This window comes from Etheostoma spectabile, unplaced genomic scaffold, assembly GCF_008692095.1.
Source record: "Etheostoma spectabile isolate EspeVRDwgs_2016 unplaced genomic scaffold, UIUC_Espe_1.0 scaffold00002529, whole genome shotgun sequence".
NCBI lineage: Eukaryota > Metazoa > Chordata > Actinopteri > Perciformes > Percidae > Etheostoma > Etheostoma spectabile.
The window spans coordinates 33,225-48,204 of NW_022602910.1; the positions used below are offsets into that span (position 1 = coordinate 33,225).

General features: G+C 40.8%; 1 protein-coding gene across 1 annotated transcript in view; it reads right to left on the reverse strand.

The window, feature by feature from the left end:
• LOC116675973 (laminin subunit alpha-5) overlaps nucleotides 1-14,599 on the reverse strand; it is a 30,837-nt gene extending 16,238 nt beyond the window's left edge. The window contains exons 1-2 of the mRNA XM_032507420.1: nucleotides 14,025-14,599; nucleotides 2,063-2,215 (exon numbers count right to left, since the gene is read on the reverse strand). Coding sequence (XP_032363311.1) covers nucleotides 2,063-2,215; nucleotides 14,025-14,330 — 459 coding nt within the window. The 5' untranslated portion in view covers nucleotides 14,331-14,599. The remainder of the gene's footprint in view (nucleotides 1-2,062; nucleotides 2,216-14,024) is intronic.
• Nucleotides 14,600-14,980: the final 381 nt, after the last annotated feature.

Here is a 14,980-nt window from a genome sequence, read left to right on the forward strand (position 1 = left end):
TTAACTTAAATCATGAAGTCCCGTATCAGTGACATGTCAGGTTGCCCTGTCCTGGTATCAAGTGTATTTTCTTTTTAAGTGAAATTGGTAAAGCTGAGAGGAAAAAGTGATAGAGGTGATTCCAGAGAAAGAGAGGAGTTTGAGGTCATTTAATAAGCCTCCCCTCTGCAGGTTGAGACAGGTTAACAGGCATTCCAATCTCTCTTTCATTCAGCAAGAGGTATAGGGGGTTAGGTGTGTGTGTGTGTGTGTGTGTGTTTTTGTGTGTGTGCGTGTGTGTGTGGGTGAAAGGGCTCAGACAGCCCACCTACATTCTTTTTAGACAAAACCGCAACTTGCAAACCCCTCCTCTCTCTCCCTCTCTCTCCTCAGAATTATGACTTTAAACTCAGAAGAACTCAATACATTTTTCACGTGGCCCTACTCCTCCCACAACATCGTAGTTTGTTTTTACTTTGCTACGCACTTAAAGCCCCAGCGAAATACCACTACGTTGCCATGGCTACGCATCACTGACTACATTTACATGCAGTTAATATTGGAAGTACATATGTATATATGTGTATGTGTATGTATATGTATATATATAAGTTTTACACCTGGGGCGCACTGGGGCACACGTGTCAACACAGTCTTCCCTTCAATATTCCTTCAACCAGCTTCTTGGAAGAGACTACGTTGCAATGAAACACACACACACACACACACACACACACACACACACACACACACACACACACACACACACACACACACACACACACACACACACACACACACACACACACACACACACACACACACACACACACACACACACACACACACACACACACACACACAGTGGCAGCTCCCTGCTTCTCTATTGACTTTCAACTCTGAGAGAGAGAAAGAGGAAAAAAAGTAAAGAGAGTAAGGAAAAAAGGGACAATAGATGGAAGAGAGAAGGGAATGAATGCCATGACAGAAAACACTCTTGTCAAGGACACAAGTACACACACACACAACACACACACACACACACACACACACACACACACAGGGAATGTCTCAGTGCTGATGAATGAGGCGGGCACTCGGGCAGGAGAGCTTGGCACAAAAGAGCTGCATTCAGAAACATAATGGTTGTTCAAGAGAGACGTTCAGGAACTCACAAAGGTTGACTTGGACTTTTTCTGTATGCGCGAGTGCCTGCGTGTGTCCCTGTGTGTGTGTGCTATACATCTAACTGTGAGTGTGTGTCATTCTGATGGATTCCTACACTAGCAGCTAGAACAAACAGAAGCTCCTGCTAAGAACATCTGTTAATTTAAGTGAAAGATGTGTTGGGGGTCACTGAGCTTTAAGAGAATGATTTAGTTAATGTGCTCCAATCATTTACTTCAATCAGCCTTTTTGGTAGTTAAATAAAACATTAATAAAGATTAGTGCAGTGCCCGTTGAAAATGTGCCTGAGAGAGACAAAGAGAGAGAGAGAGAGCGACAGAGAGAGAGAGAGACAGAGAGAGAGAGTTGTCTCCTGTTGTATCATTAATGAATGTAATACTTAAGCAGAGGTGTTCATTTCCATACAGGTTTAGTGGCTTGCCCGTTAACGGTGAAGTGGGGATTTCATTGACGAGGGTGTTCAGGCGACGGTAATGTAGACTTAATTAACTCTGATAAACAGTGCTGAGTCAGCCCGGTTCAGCTCTGAGATTGTCTCTCATTGCTCAGCGCTGTGAAGGAATAAACGCCGATATGACTTTATGGTCAGAAGAGGTGAAAGGAAGTTGCAGCTCGCAGCAACCTAACACCACACAGTGTCTGGGGGGAGGGGGGGTAAAAGTTGTTGTTCAGGTAAAATACTAGGAACTTAACAAATGAGGATATCAAGATAAAACGAAACTAAAACGGTCTACAACTGCAAACGTTGTGGTGTTCTTTCAAATTTGCACCTTTGGACAGAAGAAGAGTGAGAGGAGAACAGAGCAGAGCACAGATCTGGATACAGACAACCAGCACCACAACACGTGTGCACGTGTGTGTGTGTGTGTGTTTCAGTATATTTAAGGAGTCCTACCTGTCCAAGGTCCAGGGTGACGTTGACCTGGTTGAAGTCAGTGTTGCGGGACAGAGGCGGGCTCTGCCACCATCGCTCCGTGCCGTCAATGGCGTTGGTGATGGGGTGGGCGCGGTCGCTGTCGCCATGGCTGCAGATATCACAGTATTGGCCCTGAGGAAGACAGACACAGAAGAATTGAAAGGCTTGGAAACATTATTCCATTTACTCTCCAGCTGATTCAACCCCATTGTCGCCACAGACTATGATGCTGTGTGATGCATCCTCCTTTCATTTCATCTTGAGGATTCAATTAAATTCACCACGCCATGTGTCTAACATATGTTTATGTATTTACTGTAAGGGGTGGGGGAAAAAAATCAATACAGCATAGTATCACAATATTTTCAGTGGCAATGCTGTATCGATACACAGGCGCCAAGTATGGATCTTTTATTATTTATTATATATTATATATGTGTTGGTCCGTTTGTCCCATTTTGCAGCACTAAAATTGAAGTGATATGAACATACAGAGAAATGTTTCTTTTTAGATGAAACAGATGTTGACAAAGTTTCCTTTTGGGGACATCATTTGAAATTAGGAAAAATAAGAAGGAAAAAAGGTTAGGTGTATATTATAATATAAAAGGTTATAAAATTGCAATGTATTGCAGAACATTGCAATATGTTTAAAATCGCAATAATATTGTATTGTGGCAAGTATCGTATCGGGAGGAGTCTGGTGTTCTCTACCTCAGTTAACTCCAATTTTAATAGGTGTAAGATGTTTACATGGCGTTTGAGAAAGTTGGGTATTGCATTAATCCAAATATATCTTTAATATATCTTTTTTTTTTTAACTGCATGTAAACGCAGTGAGTCAGACACACTGGTTGGGATTAGTCCCAACAGTCTTACAGACTTCTCTAACCACCATGTTTCAGTAAACTACTATGAATAGGAGAGATTTGTCCCTACAGCTACCTGGGTCAGGTTTCTTATATTCCAGGAGATTGGTGACTCCACTCTGGTTTCCATAACAGTCAGGCTCTGGCTTCTGTTGTTTTTCTACTAGCAGGTTTTAATGTGTCATCAGTGTCGTCTCTCTGTGCCTCAGTCTTACTGTTTGGACAGCATAGTGTACCATATGAAAAAAGGAAATTCATCTCTCTATCACTTCAGCTAAAATGAACATATCTCACTAGTATTTAAAAAAAAAAAAATTCACTTCTTCAAGGATATCAAGGGTAAATGATTGTATTTCATGAACCATCTCAACATTCTCTTCTTTTATGTTTTTAATGCTATATGTAAAGCACTTTGTGTATGAAATGTGGTACACAAATAAATCTTGCCTTATTGCAAACCACATATACTTTACATTCTTGCTGACAATTTTCCAGTTCGTACCATTGTGTTCCAGATTTTAAGTGCCTGTTCCAAGCATCAAAGCAGCCATTGATTTCCATTGATTTCCATTGATTTCTGCGCCACACAATGACAACCTAACTTGAACTAGAATAGATAGGTCATTTTCATACCAAAGTAAACTGAATGGAATCAAATGGCTGCATGGAGGTTAGAAAGACAGACAGACAGACAGACAGACAGGTAGAGAGACAGATAGATATGTATTGTACCGTGAGGGAGACTTGTTTTCAGTCTGGTTCATTCACATGGCAATATACACAGACAAATACATCCAACATAAAGACCACATTTACGACGACGAATCCAAATCTATACAAAGTCCGCAAGATAGTTTGTTCAGCAGTGTTATGGTAGAGGTAACAAGACTTCTGCCAGAGTGAGTCCTTCTACACCTCAGTCCTGTATCTGAGGCAAGATAACAGCAGCAGTGTAAAGTGTGGATATAGAGGATGTAGAAGGGAGATAAACATGTTACACCATCCAAAACATGGCATGCTTTAATAATGTCTGATCAGGCAGAGGTAGACGTGGCCTCTCCACCTCTTTGCATTCTAAAGCCTCTCCTCATTCTCAGTTAATCCAGTATGGTTTGTCAGAGCGTTTGACCCGACCACCGCCGGCTGTGGAAGTGTTAGCATAAACTAAACAAGTGTGGACGTGAACAAAAGCCCAGGTCAGGAGATGTAATTGTTGCAGGTCACTGAGGTCAGACAATTTAAAAACAGTGCCTGAAAACATTTTCATAAGACAAGGGTTAACTGAGCCATGTGCCTATACTACAAATGTAGGGGCACTCAGTAAATCAACACGCATTCTTTCGTAGTGTCACAAAGATACGTTCCTTTATTGCATAACAGCAACATGAATAAAACTGATCTTAAACAGAAAGAAAACCGTTTGCGGTTGATAAATAGTTTGCCCTTCAGCTCTCTAGTCAAACACACCTCTTCACCTGTCCCAGGGGACGTCTACATATAGAGTTAACACCCCCTAACGTCATCATTGTGTCATCATCATCATCAATATCACGTCAACATGATCAACAGTAATTATGATTGAAATCATTTGATATATAGGTGTCAGCGTAACTATAAATTACATGAATGTGATGAAGTATGAAACACAAATCAACAAGTGTAATGGCTTCAACAACGAACAATGGCTGTTAAAGACGCAGACCCAGATTAAGTTCATCTCAGAGCAAGATGTAGCAAAATGTGAAGTGAATAAATATGTATGAATGACTCATTTGTAGGGCTGTCCTCACTTAAAGGAATTCTTAGGCAACTAACATTTGATTGTGTCAACTAATCAATTAGTTGATTTGTTTAATCAACAGATTTATAAAACTGAGTTTCTCCACAAAGAATCATGCAAAAAAACTTCAAGTTTTGTTGTTGAGATGAGATGTGTTCATAGGTTTCTTGGAAATATGTCATTGAGCATGACAAATGCCTGAAAACTAAACTGACTAGGACCAATATGATCGACTAATCGACTTAGAGGGGGCAGCCCAAGTCATTTGAGGGAATAACTGATGGAGTATTCCCCTTAGTGACACCTTTTGGGCATCCAATTATATTTAAGTACTGACATTTGTTTCTGTGTTGCAGGTTCTTTCGTTTTAAAAAATAATTGTGACGCGTTACTATAATCAAAGTTGTTTTTTTTCTTCAGACCAACTAGATCTTTGAGCCGAGAGGCAAAGACTTCTTTTCTTCCTTGGTTAGTGGGCCGTGCACGAGACAAGCGCATAAATGCTGACGATTGGCTGGGGTTGAGTAAAATCTCATGTCAAGCCAATCAGAGGTAGAGTTGGGTGGGTGTTCATAAGCACGCATTATAGGAGACACACTGAACAACATAAGCGAGTCAGTCAACAAGAGACAGGTATGGTGTTATGAAATCGGGGGGGGGGGCAATAAATATCAAAAGTTCCAAAACATCTATGTTGTTATTAGTAACACTAAGTCCACTAGACATAATATGTACATACATGGCATCTGATTGGAGGCTAGTCTCACTTTGTCCCACAGCAACATTAGGAGTTAAATGTTGGTACAGTTTATGTTAATAATGTATTGTATTAAGTGTCCATTTTGTTATAATATTCAGATTTAGCACAAATAATTGAACATGCACATGTATGTTATGTTCCGTTAGGGGGGGGGGGATGGGGTCACATTTGAGCATTTAAAAATGTACTTGAAAGTAACGCATTAGTTACTTTTTTAAGTAACTAGTTACTTTTATAATTTGTAACTGAGTATCTAATTTAGTTACTTTTTGGAAGAAGTAACTAGTTACTGTAACTTATAACTTTTTAAAAGTAACTTGCCCAACACTGGTAATAAACTCCTTATCTCATTCAATACTAAGTGTGATGTTGTCTTTCAAATCTGGGACCACAGAGAAGACGCCTGGCTTAAAATGTTGTCATTTATACATGTGTTTCTTTGGTTTATTGTCTATTTCTTTGGTTTATTGTGTTTGAGGAATTGAAGCCTGTTTCTCTGTCGCTGCTCACTGAGGTTGTACAACACTTGAAACCTACCAATTGTGTTTTAGACATCATTCCTGCCAGGATGGTGAAGGAGGTTTTTAGCACCATTGGGTCGAGTCTACTTACCTTTTTTAACTGTTGTCTAAGTTCTGGTTCTGTCCCAGAAGCTTTTAAACATGCTTTGGTTAGGCCACTACTTAAAAACCCTAATCTTGATCCCAATGTGTTGTCCAATTTTAGACCAGTCTCACATCTGCCCTTTCTTTCGAATTGTTTTTAATCAGTTACAAGTCTTTCTACAACAGAACTCAGTGTGAGAAAAATTTCAGTCTGGTTTTAAAACGCGCCATAGCACTGAGTCGGCGCTACTAAGAGTTCACAGTGATATAGCTTTGTCTGTAGATGCTGGGGATCCTACTGTGCTAGTGATGTTGGACTTGACAGCAGCTTTTGATACGGTGGACCATGTAGTCCTTCTTGCACGCCTTGAGCATTTTGTAGGCATTCAAGGCACTGCACTTAAATGGTTTAGCTCTTATTTGACAAGTAGGACTTTCTCTGTCACAATGGGTGATTTCTCCTCCTCATCTGCTCCTCTCTATTGTGGGGTGCCCCAGGGTCCAATTCTTGGCCCTATCTTGTTCTCTTTATGTATGTTGCCATTAGGGGCTATAATCGACAAGCACAACCTGTCATTTCATTGTTATGCAGATGACCTGCAAATTTATTTGCCTATACAACCCAATGACAGTGTTGCACTAAACTGCCTCCTAAATGGCATTAATGATATCAAGTTGTGGCTATCTCGGAATTTCCTGACCCTGAATGAGTACAAGACCGAATGTATTATCTTCAGTATCTTCAGGGAGCTCTGACTTCATGCGCCAAGCAAACTGTAAAAAATCTGGGTGTGACATTTGATTGTAGCATGAAATTTGACAAACAGATAAGCAATGTTGTCAAAACAAGCTTTTTCCAACTTCGTCTCCTGGCTAAAGTAAAGCCTTTTCTTAACAGGCACGATTTGGAAAGGGCTATTCATGCCTTTATTAGTTCACGTCTCGATTATTGCAACGCTCTTTATGGTGGCCTAAATCAAAAATCCATCGCACGTCTGCAGCTTGTGCAAAATGCCGCTGCTCGCTTTCTCACAAATACTTCTCGGAGTGCACACATTACTCCCGTTCTTTTTACTCTACACTGGCTTCCGGTGCGTTTTAGAATTGATTTTAAAATTGCATTGTTTGTTTTTAAAGCCCTAAATGGCCTTGCCCCAAAGTATTTGTCCGAGCTTTTAACTTTGGGTGGGCAAAATCGGTTGTTGCGGTCTTCCGATCTACGGACTCTAGAAGTCCCGAGGTCGAGGTACAAGCAGTGGGGCGATCGGGCTTTCGCTGTTGCTGGCCCAAAACTCTGGAACAAGCTCCCACCAGACATTCGCACTATAACGGATGTTGTTCATTTTAAATCAAAACTTAAAACTTATTTATTTAGAATGGCTTTTAATACACAGTAGTGGTGTAACAACTCTTCTTCTGATGATTATAGATTACTTAATCTGTCTTACTGTTTTTTATGCTTTGTCTGTTTGTTTGTTTTGTTTGTTTTTCTTTCACGTGAATGTTGTTTGTTTTCTTGATGATGTAAAGCACTTTGGACACCTGCTGGTGCTGTAAAGTGCTATCTAAATAAATGTTGATTGATTGATTGATTGATTTCGTTACTATTTTGTTAAATGATTTTAAATATTGTAGTTGCTGTGTCATCTTTTCTTGATTTTTTGTGGGTGGTATGTTCATGTTGTGAGTGGTATGTTTTGTATGTTGGTTACAAAATCAAATTGTTATTATGTAATTTTTAATCACAAAAAAAGGATCAGGCAGGTGTTTCATTAGCAGAACGCTAATGCTGTTTACCTAATGCAGGTCCTGTAAACAGCATGTTCTGGTTGTATATTCCCAATAAGGACTTTTCCTGAATATAGCATTTTCTGATTAAGATGTGGGATATGCTGTTATTATTTAGGTTTTAGAGGCATTCTTCGGAGAGCACATTTGGAATATGCGTCTCAATCTGTTTTTCTGCAGCAGTTTATGGTCTCTCGCCTGTTTATGGCTTACGGTCAGCTCTGTGCGTTGCTATGGTTACTGTACACAAACCAACCAGCCGACAGCCCTGCGGACCCGATAAGAAGGACAAATAGCTACATTTAAACATGATCAAAGACTTGGATATCAACAGGTTTTTGGAAATGTTCACACATCGCAATGACGACCTTTTCAAGAAGCTGGCTAAAGGAATGAAAGAGGGACGCTGTGTCCCCACGGTCAAAAAAGTCCTCCACCGCCGGAAAACTATGAAAAATGCACGGCTATGTGAAAACAGGAATATTAGATGAATGTTCCCTTTCATTAGCCATTGAAACGGGAATATTAGACAAATATTCCCTTTCATTAGCCAAGGAAACGGGATTATTAGATGAATATTCCCTTTCATTAGCCATGGAAACAGCTTAGTCGGAAAAACAAAAATAGCTTCCTAAACAGTTTGCTCCAGAGCTGTAGCGGAGCCAAAGCAGAGCACCTTTTAATTAATTCACTTTGTTGTTTATCAGTCAATTAAAACACAGGTAATCTGCAAATTGCAAAATACCAGCCCCCAATAATTGGCCAGGACCATAATTAGTCAATCCCTGCAATAAACTGCTGGCCAACCTTAAGAAGTATTTCCTAAACCGCAGCCCTAAACTCATCATCCTAGCCTCAACAAAAAGCAGCTCATCCTCGTCACCACATCCACCCTCAGGAGAGGACAATTGGATAGTGACTCTATGTACCGAGCATTAAACAGATATGACGGGCTAGTCTCAAATAAAACAGCATCTTTGGTGCTGGTAAACAAAGTTTATCTTGGCCAGATTACAAGATTTCTGGGTAATGAAGTCCTCAAAATTCAAATATGTACTTCTTCTTGTCATCTGGGCCCACTATGGGCTACAACAACACCAATATGTTTTTGAATGGATATCTTTTGCTACGTTTATGCATTGCGTCCACACTACTGCTGTGTTTCTGAGTCCCTGAAACGGAGACATTTGGAAACCATTCTGGTTTGAAATCTCCAGGTGTCATGTTTTGCATCCCTGCCAAGAATTGAATCCACAAGGAAAAAATTGATTTTTAAGTTAAGTTTATCATTTAATGACAAAGTAACCGGAGGATATATTTTAGAACATTTAGAGTCATCTAAAGTGACTCACAAACATTGATGACCAACAGGGTACCAGACTCCACTATCTAGCTGCCAGGCCTGCTAGCCACCTGAGCCAATGCTGCCCTGTCAGGTAAGACTGGAGGAGGTGGGCTGTGTTACCACGGACACGGATTGGTGCAGACATGGGGGGGGGGAGGGCTTTTATCCAACTACTGCTAACCGCTGGTGGAATTTGGGACTGTTAGATGGCGACCAGTCTACATTCCACGCACATTCACGGCTGTGTTTATATTCAGGGTTTACACCACCATCTCCAAGCACTAATGCTATCGTTACATAATGTGTGTGCACTAAATGTTGCCTGTTTTGTATGTCGTTGTTATATAATGTCGTTTTTATATATCTTAAATGTGTAACACCACGGTTAAATGTTGTTTCATGTATATAGTTGAAATGACAATAAAACACACTAGAGTTGAGTTTAATACCTCAATGTCTGTCTGTCATTGAGGGGACTCGTAGAGCAGCAAGCAAGTGCATTCTGGGATTTGGGGGTCTTTTATCCACTTAAGCCAAAAACACATTTTCTGGCTTTTTTCTCGGCCTAGAAGGCCCCAACATTTTAAAAATAATTCACATTTCTACTACATAAGTGACCAAATTTTAAGATACATTCATCTTTCCAGTTTTTTTAAACACTGTTTTATCATGAAAACACAGTGCTGTGGATGTAGCCTTTACGGCATTTACATGCTGCTGTTTAGCAGATATAATGTTTAACATGTTCAACTTAGTTTAGCATGTTAGCATTTACTTAGTTTAGCATGTTAGCATTTGCTAATTACCAGTAAACAAAGCGGAGGCAGATACAGTAGGAATGTCATTAGTATTGCTTCACACGCACGCGCGCACACACACCACACACACACACACACACACACACACACACACACACACACACACACACACCCCTCCTACTGCTTTTAATTAATAAAACACTCTCACGTCTGGCTGTCAAATCAAAACAGGATTAACCTCAGCACAGAGGTGTGTGTGTGTGTGTGTGTGTGTGTGTGTGTGTGTGTGTGTGTGTGTGTGTGTGTGTGTGTGTGTGTGTGTGTGTTGTTCAGTGGGTGCAGCAACCCCACAAAGTGAGCTGAGCTAAAATAGCCCAGCAAAGTTGGCAAAACCTCTTAGCTCAAACCCCTAATGCACCATTCCTGGAGCTAATGACCAGATTTCTTGGCTTCATTTTGAGCTAATTATGCACCACTTCAACCAAACTGCCCTGAGCAGGCAGATCAGAGAGAGACTGAAGGAAAACTCTGATGAGAGAATAGTCACTCTAATCCTCAGTGTGGAGAAGCTGAAGTGGCTGAAATGTGCCCGGGATCAAGTACTGCAGAGAATCTAACACCAGCAACTTACCAATTGAACTCAACATAATTACTCATAACAATTTCTTTCTTTCTCCCATCTACACTCTAAGAAATATCTGTTACAGCTGTGTGACTGCATATGTGAACAGAAAGTGTCCGTAGAAAGTAATTTTTTCCATTTTAGCGGTAAGTATTTGGATTACTGAGCATCAAAATGATGAGAGCGTTAAAAAAGCGACAAAAAGGGTAAAACAAAAGTGTGTAAAAAAGAACAGATTTAAGAACAGAAGTTTACTGAATGCCGCTTTTGCCTGAGAGAAAATGTGTAGCTACACACAAAATGTTCAGTTATCCGAGAATAGGTGACAGCGTGCCAAGTACAAAGCACCACAAGCTGCTGGTCTTTTCAGCAAAGACTACGGTTGAGTTTAGGCAAGAAAAATTTTGTGTTATGCGGCGACAAAAGTTAAGTTTAAGGCACCAAAACGACTAGTTAAGTTTAGAAAAAAGATTGTGGTTTGTATTACAACGCCCCCAAGGAACATGCATTTCCTGGGTTTTGTTTTTGCCGGGAAGCGAACTATTTACTGCATGTCACGCCCCCCCCCCCCTTTCCTTTCTTCAGCTGTCCTGTAAATAAAGATATAAAATTGCCCCAAAAATATTTAAAAAATAAGTATATACAACAGCACTCAATGTGTAACCTGGATGCCAGCCAAACTTAGCCCCGCCCACCACATTTGAGGTTGGGATATTTGGTCTGGACTTTGTCCGATGTGGAGCAACTATGCTACAACCAGACCTTTTTGGACCACTCAGATTGTCAGGGCGGGCTTTATACGATGACGGACAGATGATTAACAATGATGTTATAATGAGGCTAAACACACACCACAAACTCACGGTACTCTCTTCCCAACGTACAGCTCCCCCCCTCTCTCACCGCTTTCGGCTATGGCCACTGAACATTGTACACGTTGTGAACAGTTGTGGCCGCTTGCCTTGTCCTGAGGGGTTATTACGTCTCTGGTGACGCAACTGTTAGAGACATGCCGTTTTTTTTTAGGTCAGGTAGAATCTGTCTCTGCTGATCCTGTTTGTTTGTTTGCTGCTCTCATGGCTGTGCTAACGTTACAGCTGTAGTGCCCTGGGTTTACCTGATACAAAAACACAAACAGACATTGCGTCACGGAACGCAAATTTAAAAAGAAGAAAATACTGGCATTAGCATTGTTGTCAGAAAAGTAAAGAAAAGTTTTATATATTTCCTTAATTTCTGATGATGCATTATTAGTTCTATTTACAAGTTGGACTTTTCATTGTGTTTATTAGCTTTAGCCACGTTAGCCATTGTTAGCAATGGCAGTTTATAATAATGCAATAGGCTGTCCACAGATAGAAGTTGGACAGGACTGCATGTATGAACATTTAGTGACACAAATAAGACAGAAGTGCTAATAACTGTATGTTACTACAGCTTTCACAACTGTTGATGCACGGGGCAGACATGTTGGATTTTGAGCTTGGGGTACTGTAAGGTTGTCACTGTTCCAAGCTTGGAAATCCAGAAAAAACAACTTCCAAGTAAAAATGGATCACACTATTACGGTTACTCCAAAGCCTTCATTCCTTCTGTATTTAGTTGCTGAATGTGTAGTAACTGTCTTTAATGAAATTTATTATGCACAAAATTATGTGCAATACACAAGGCACTTTATTGATTTCTGTTACTTAATTTTGTCTCTCTTTATCTCTTTAAAATGTTTTTTTTGTTGTTGTATAGACTTAGACTTAGACTTAGCTTTATTTATACTTCTGGATCTTCTACTTTCCACCTCTGTCATTGTTGACTGGCATTATGAATGTGTGTATATGCTTTCGGTGGACTGTAAAAACTGAATTGTTCTTCCAGGATACATAAAGCTATCTGTAGCTGAATCTGTAATAAGGGCCATCCCTAGCGGAGGAAACAGCGCTCGGGTCTGGATAATCTCGCGGTAACGGAGCGGATAAATCTCGGTCTGATTGGAGGACACGGGTCAATCACCGTGAGGAATGTGGAGAACAGGTGGGAGAGAGAGAGAAGAAGACAGAGGGAGGGAGGAACCAATAAGCCTGCATGTTATTGCTCACAGGGTTGCTTTAATGGTTAACCCATGAAACGGCAACAATCCCTTTTGTGTGTTAATTAGTGACGCCTGGAGGCTTGAACATCAAACACAATGGTTTTCATCATCACATTAAAAACTTGTCATAAAAACACACACATAAAGCATGATGTGGAAACCTAATGAGTAGCTGTATGTCTGTGAAGTCCCCTCTAAGGGAATGGCTGCCTGTCCTTATAAAAGTGGTCTGTGGTAAGTCCTACAAAGGAAGCAGTGCATGAAATAATTACTTGGCAGAGCAAAGACTCATGCACACTGCTGACCCCCTCTGTTCAGCTCTCTAATCTGAAAGCAGTGACGTGGTTGGCATCCAGCAGCAGCAGCAGCAGCTCAAACATAATCAAACCGGAACAGTTTTGGAGATCGGAAAACTTTTGCAAAACAACAGTAGAAACAGCAACAGGGACTAGTACGGTACACTCTAGGATATATCTGTTCTAACAGCTGTATGACTGAATATTTTAACACAAAGTGTCCACAGAATATGATTCATAGTTGTATTTTAGTTTTTACATTTGGAACTGCATCATCTGCGCGCCACGGGGAGATTAAAGTCCACATTGTCACTTTTTTGAGATATTTGATGCTTTTTATGACATTATTGATGTTTTATGATCGCTTTTTTCAGCCTTTGTGACGCTTTTCCACTTTCGTTGTTGGTTTTTTTCAGCTGCTTTTTTGTGACATTTTAGATTTTTTTTGTGAAGACCACTGTTACACCACAGAAGATGTAAAATTACAAACGCTATCGTAAATTTGATGTAATCATGTCCGTAGAGTAAACTGATATGTAGTACTGTATAACACTCAAAGTTGCAAATTCAATAAGATAAGATCATTCTTTAAAGGCTCATTAAGGAATGCAACCTGAGTGTGTAATGCAGGGCTGTACAATATGAAAAAAATATCGAATTGCGACTATTTTGACTGATTTAGCAATTGCGATACGATTCATTATCTGTAACGGATCATTTTAAATATAATATAAATAAATATATAAAAGTTGTGATTAATTGTGCAGCTCTCCCATACAGACAGACTGTAGGAAAATCAGTAAGCTAACTATTAAACTAAACTGGAGCACGCACCACAAACATACACCTGAAATAGGCTGCTGTAGTATCAGGGTATTATGGCTGATAAAACTGCATTTAACCCTGACTATAACCCTACGGCGAAAAACATTTAAGGAAATCAAAACTTTGAATCTAACAAAGTTTCTGATTCACTATTGTGCTGCAATAGCACGTACGAACAATATTTTTCTGAAGTGTTTCCCCGCTCACCTGGATGGTCTGGCTCGGGTCTCCGGAAACCGGGCCTCCGACCAGCTTGCAGTACAGGTCCTGCACGCTGCGGCCGGTGTCGTCCTCCCCGCAGGTTGCCGTGGCGGTGATTTTGGTACTCTCGGCCAGGTTGAAGTACGGCGGGTGTAGGCTGTATCCGTGCACCCCGTTGGTCGGCAGCTCCTGCGCCAACACCGAGTGGGAGCAGCAGGTCACTAGCAGCGGCCACAGCAGCAGCGTGAACCGCTTCTGGGTGCGCCGAGCCGGGAAGAGGGCAGCGCCGAGCGCCGCTCCGCTCGACATCATCTCCACCTGTTCTCTCGATCCGCTCCAACAGGGGAAAAGTTTGAGATATGAATCAATTTGAGTGTAAGAAGAGATGAGCCCTTAACTATTGTAGGAGAGAAGCATTTAGAAGGAAAAGTGCGGGAGATGTGTTGCTAAAAAAGAAAATAAGGAGAGTGCAGAGCGGTGCGTCGAAGTTTGCGTCCTTTCTCTCTCTCTCTCCTCTCTCTCTCTCTCTCTCTCTCTCTCTCTCCCACTCTCCGTGTCGCTCCACCAGGCACCTATTCCAACTCAATCTGCAGTTACCCTCCCTCCTTCCTTCCCTCTCCCTCCCTCTCTCCCCCTCCCTCTCTGTTGGCCCGTCCCCAGTGGTTGGAGGAGAGCACAGCTCGATAAATGTGTGATGTTTGAAAGGTAAAGGCATGATGGACAGTTTGGATCCATTGGAGTTTTGTGTTACAATGTAGCTGTGGGGCTAACAATGTCAACCTGTCGGCATAACCAGCAAGGATACTGCCACTTTAATTATACGTTTATGTGTATATATATATATAATATATATATATATATATATATATATATATATATATATATATATATATATATATATATCCCCCTAACCATCACAAGAATACGGCCCCTGTAATGATACATATACTGTAATGATACAT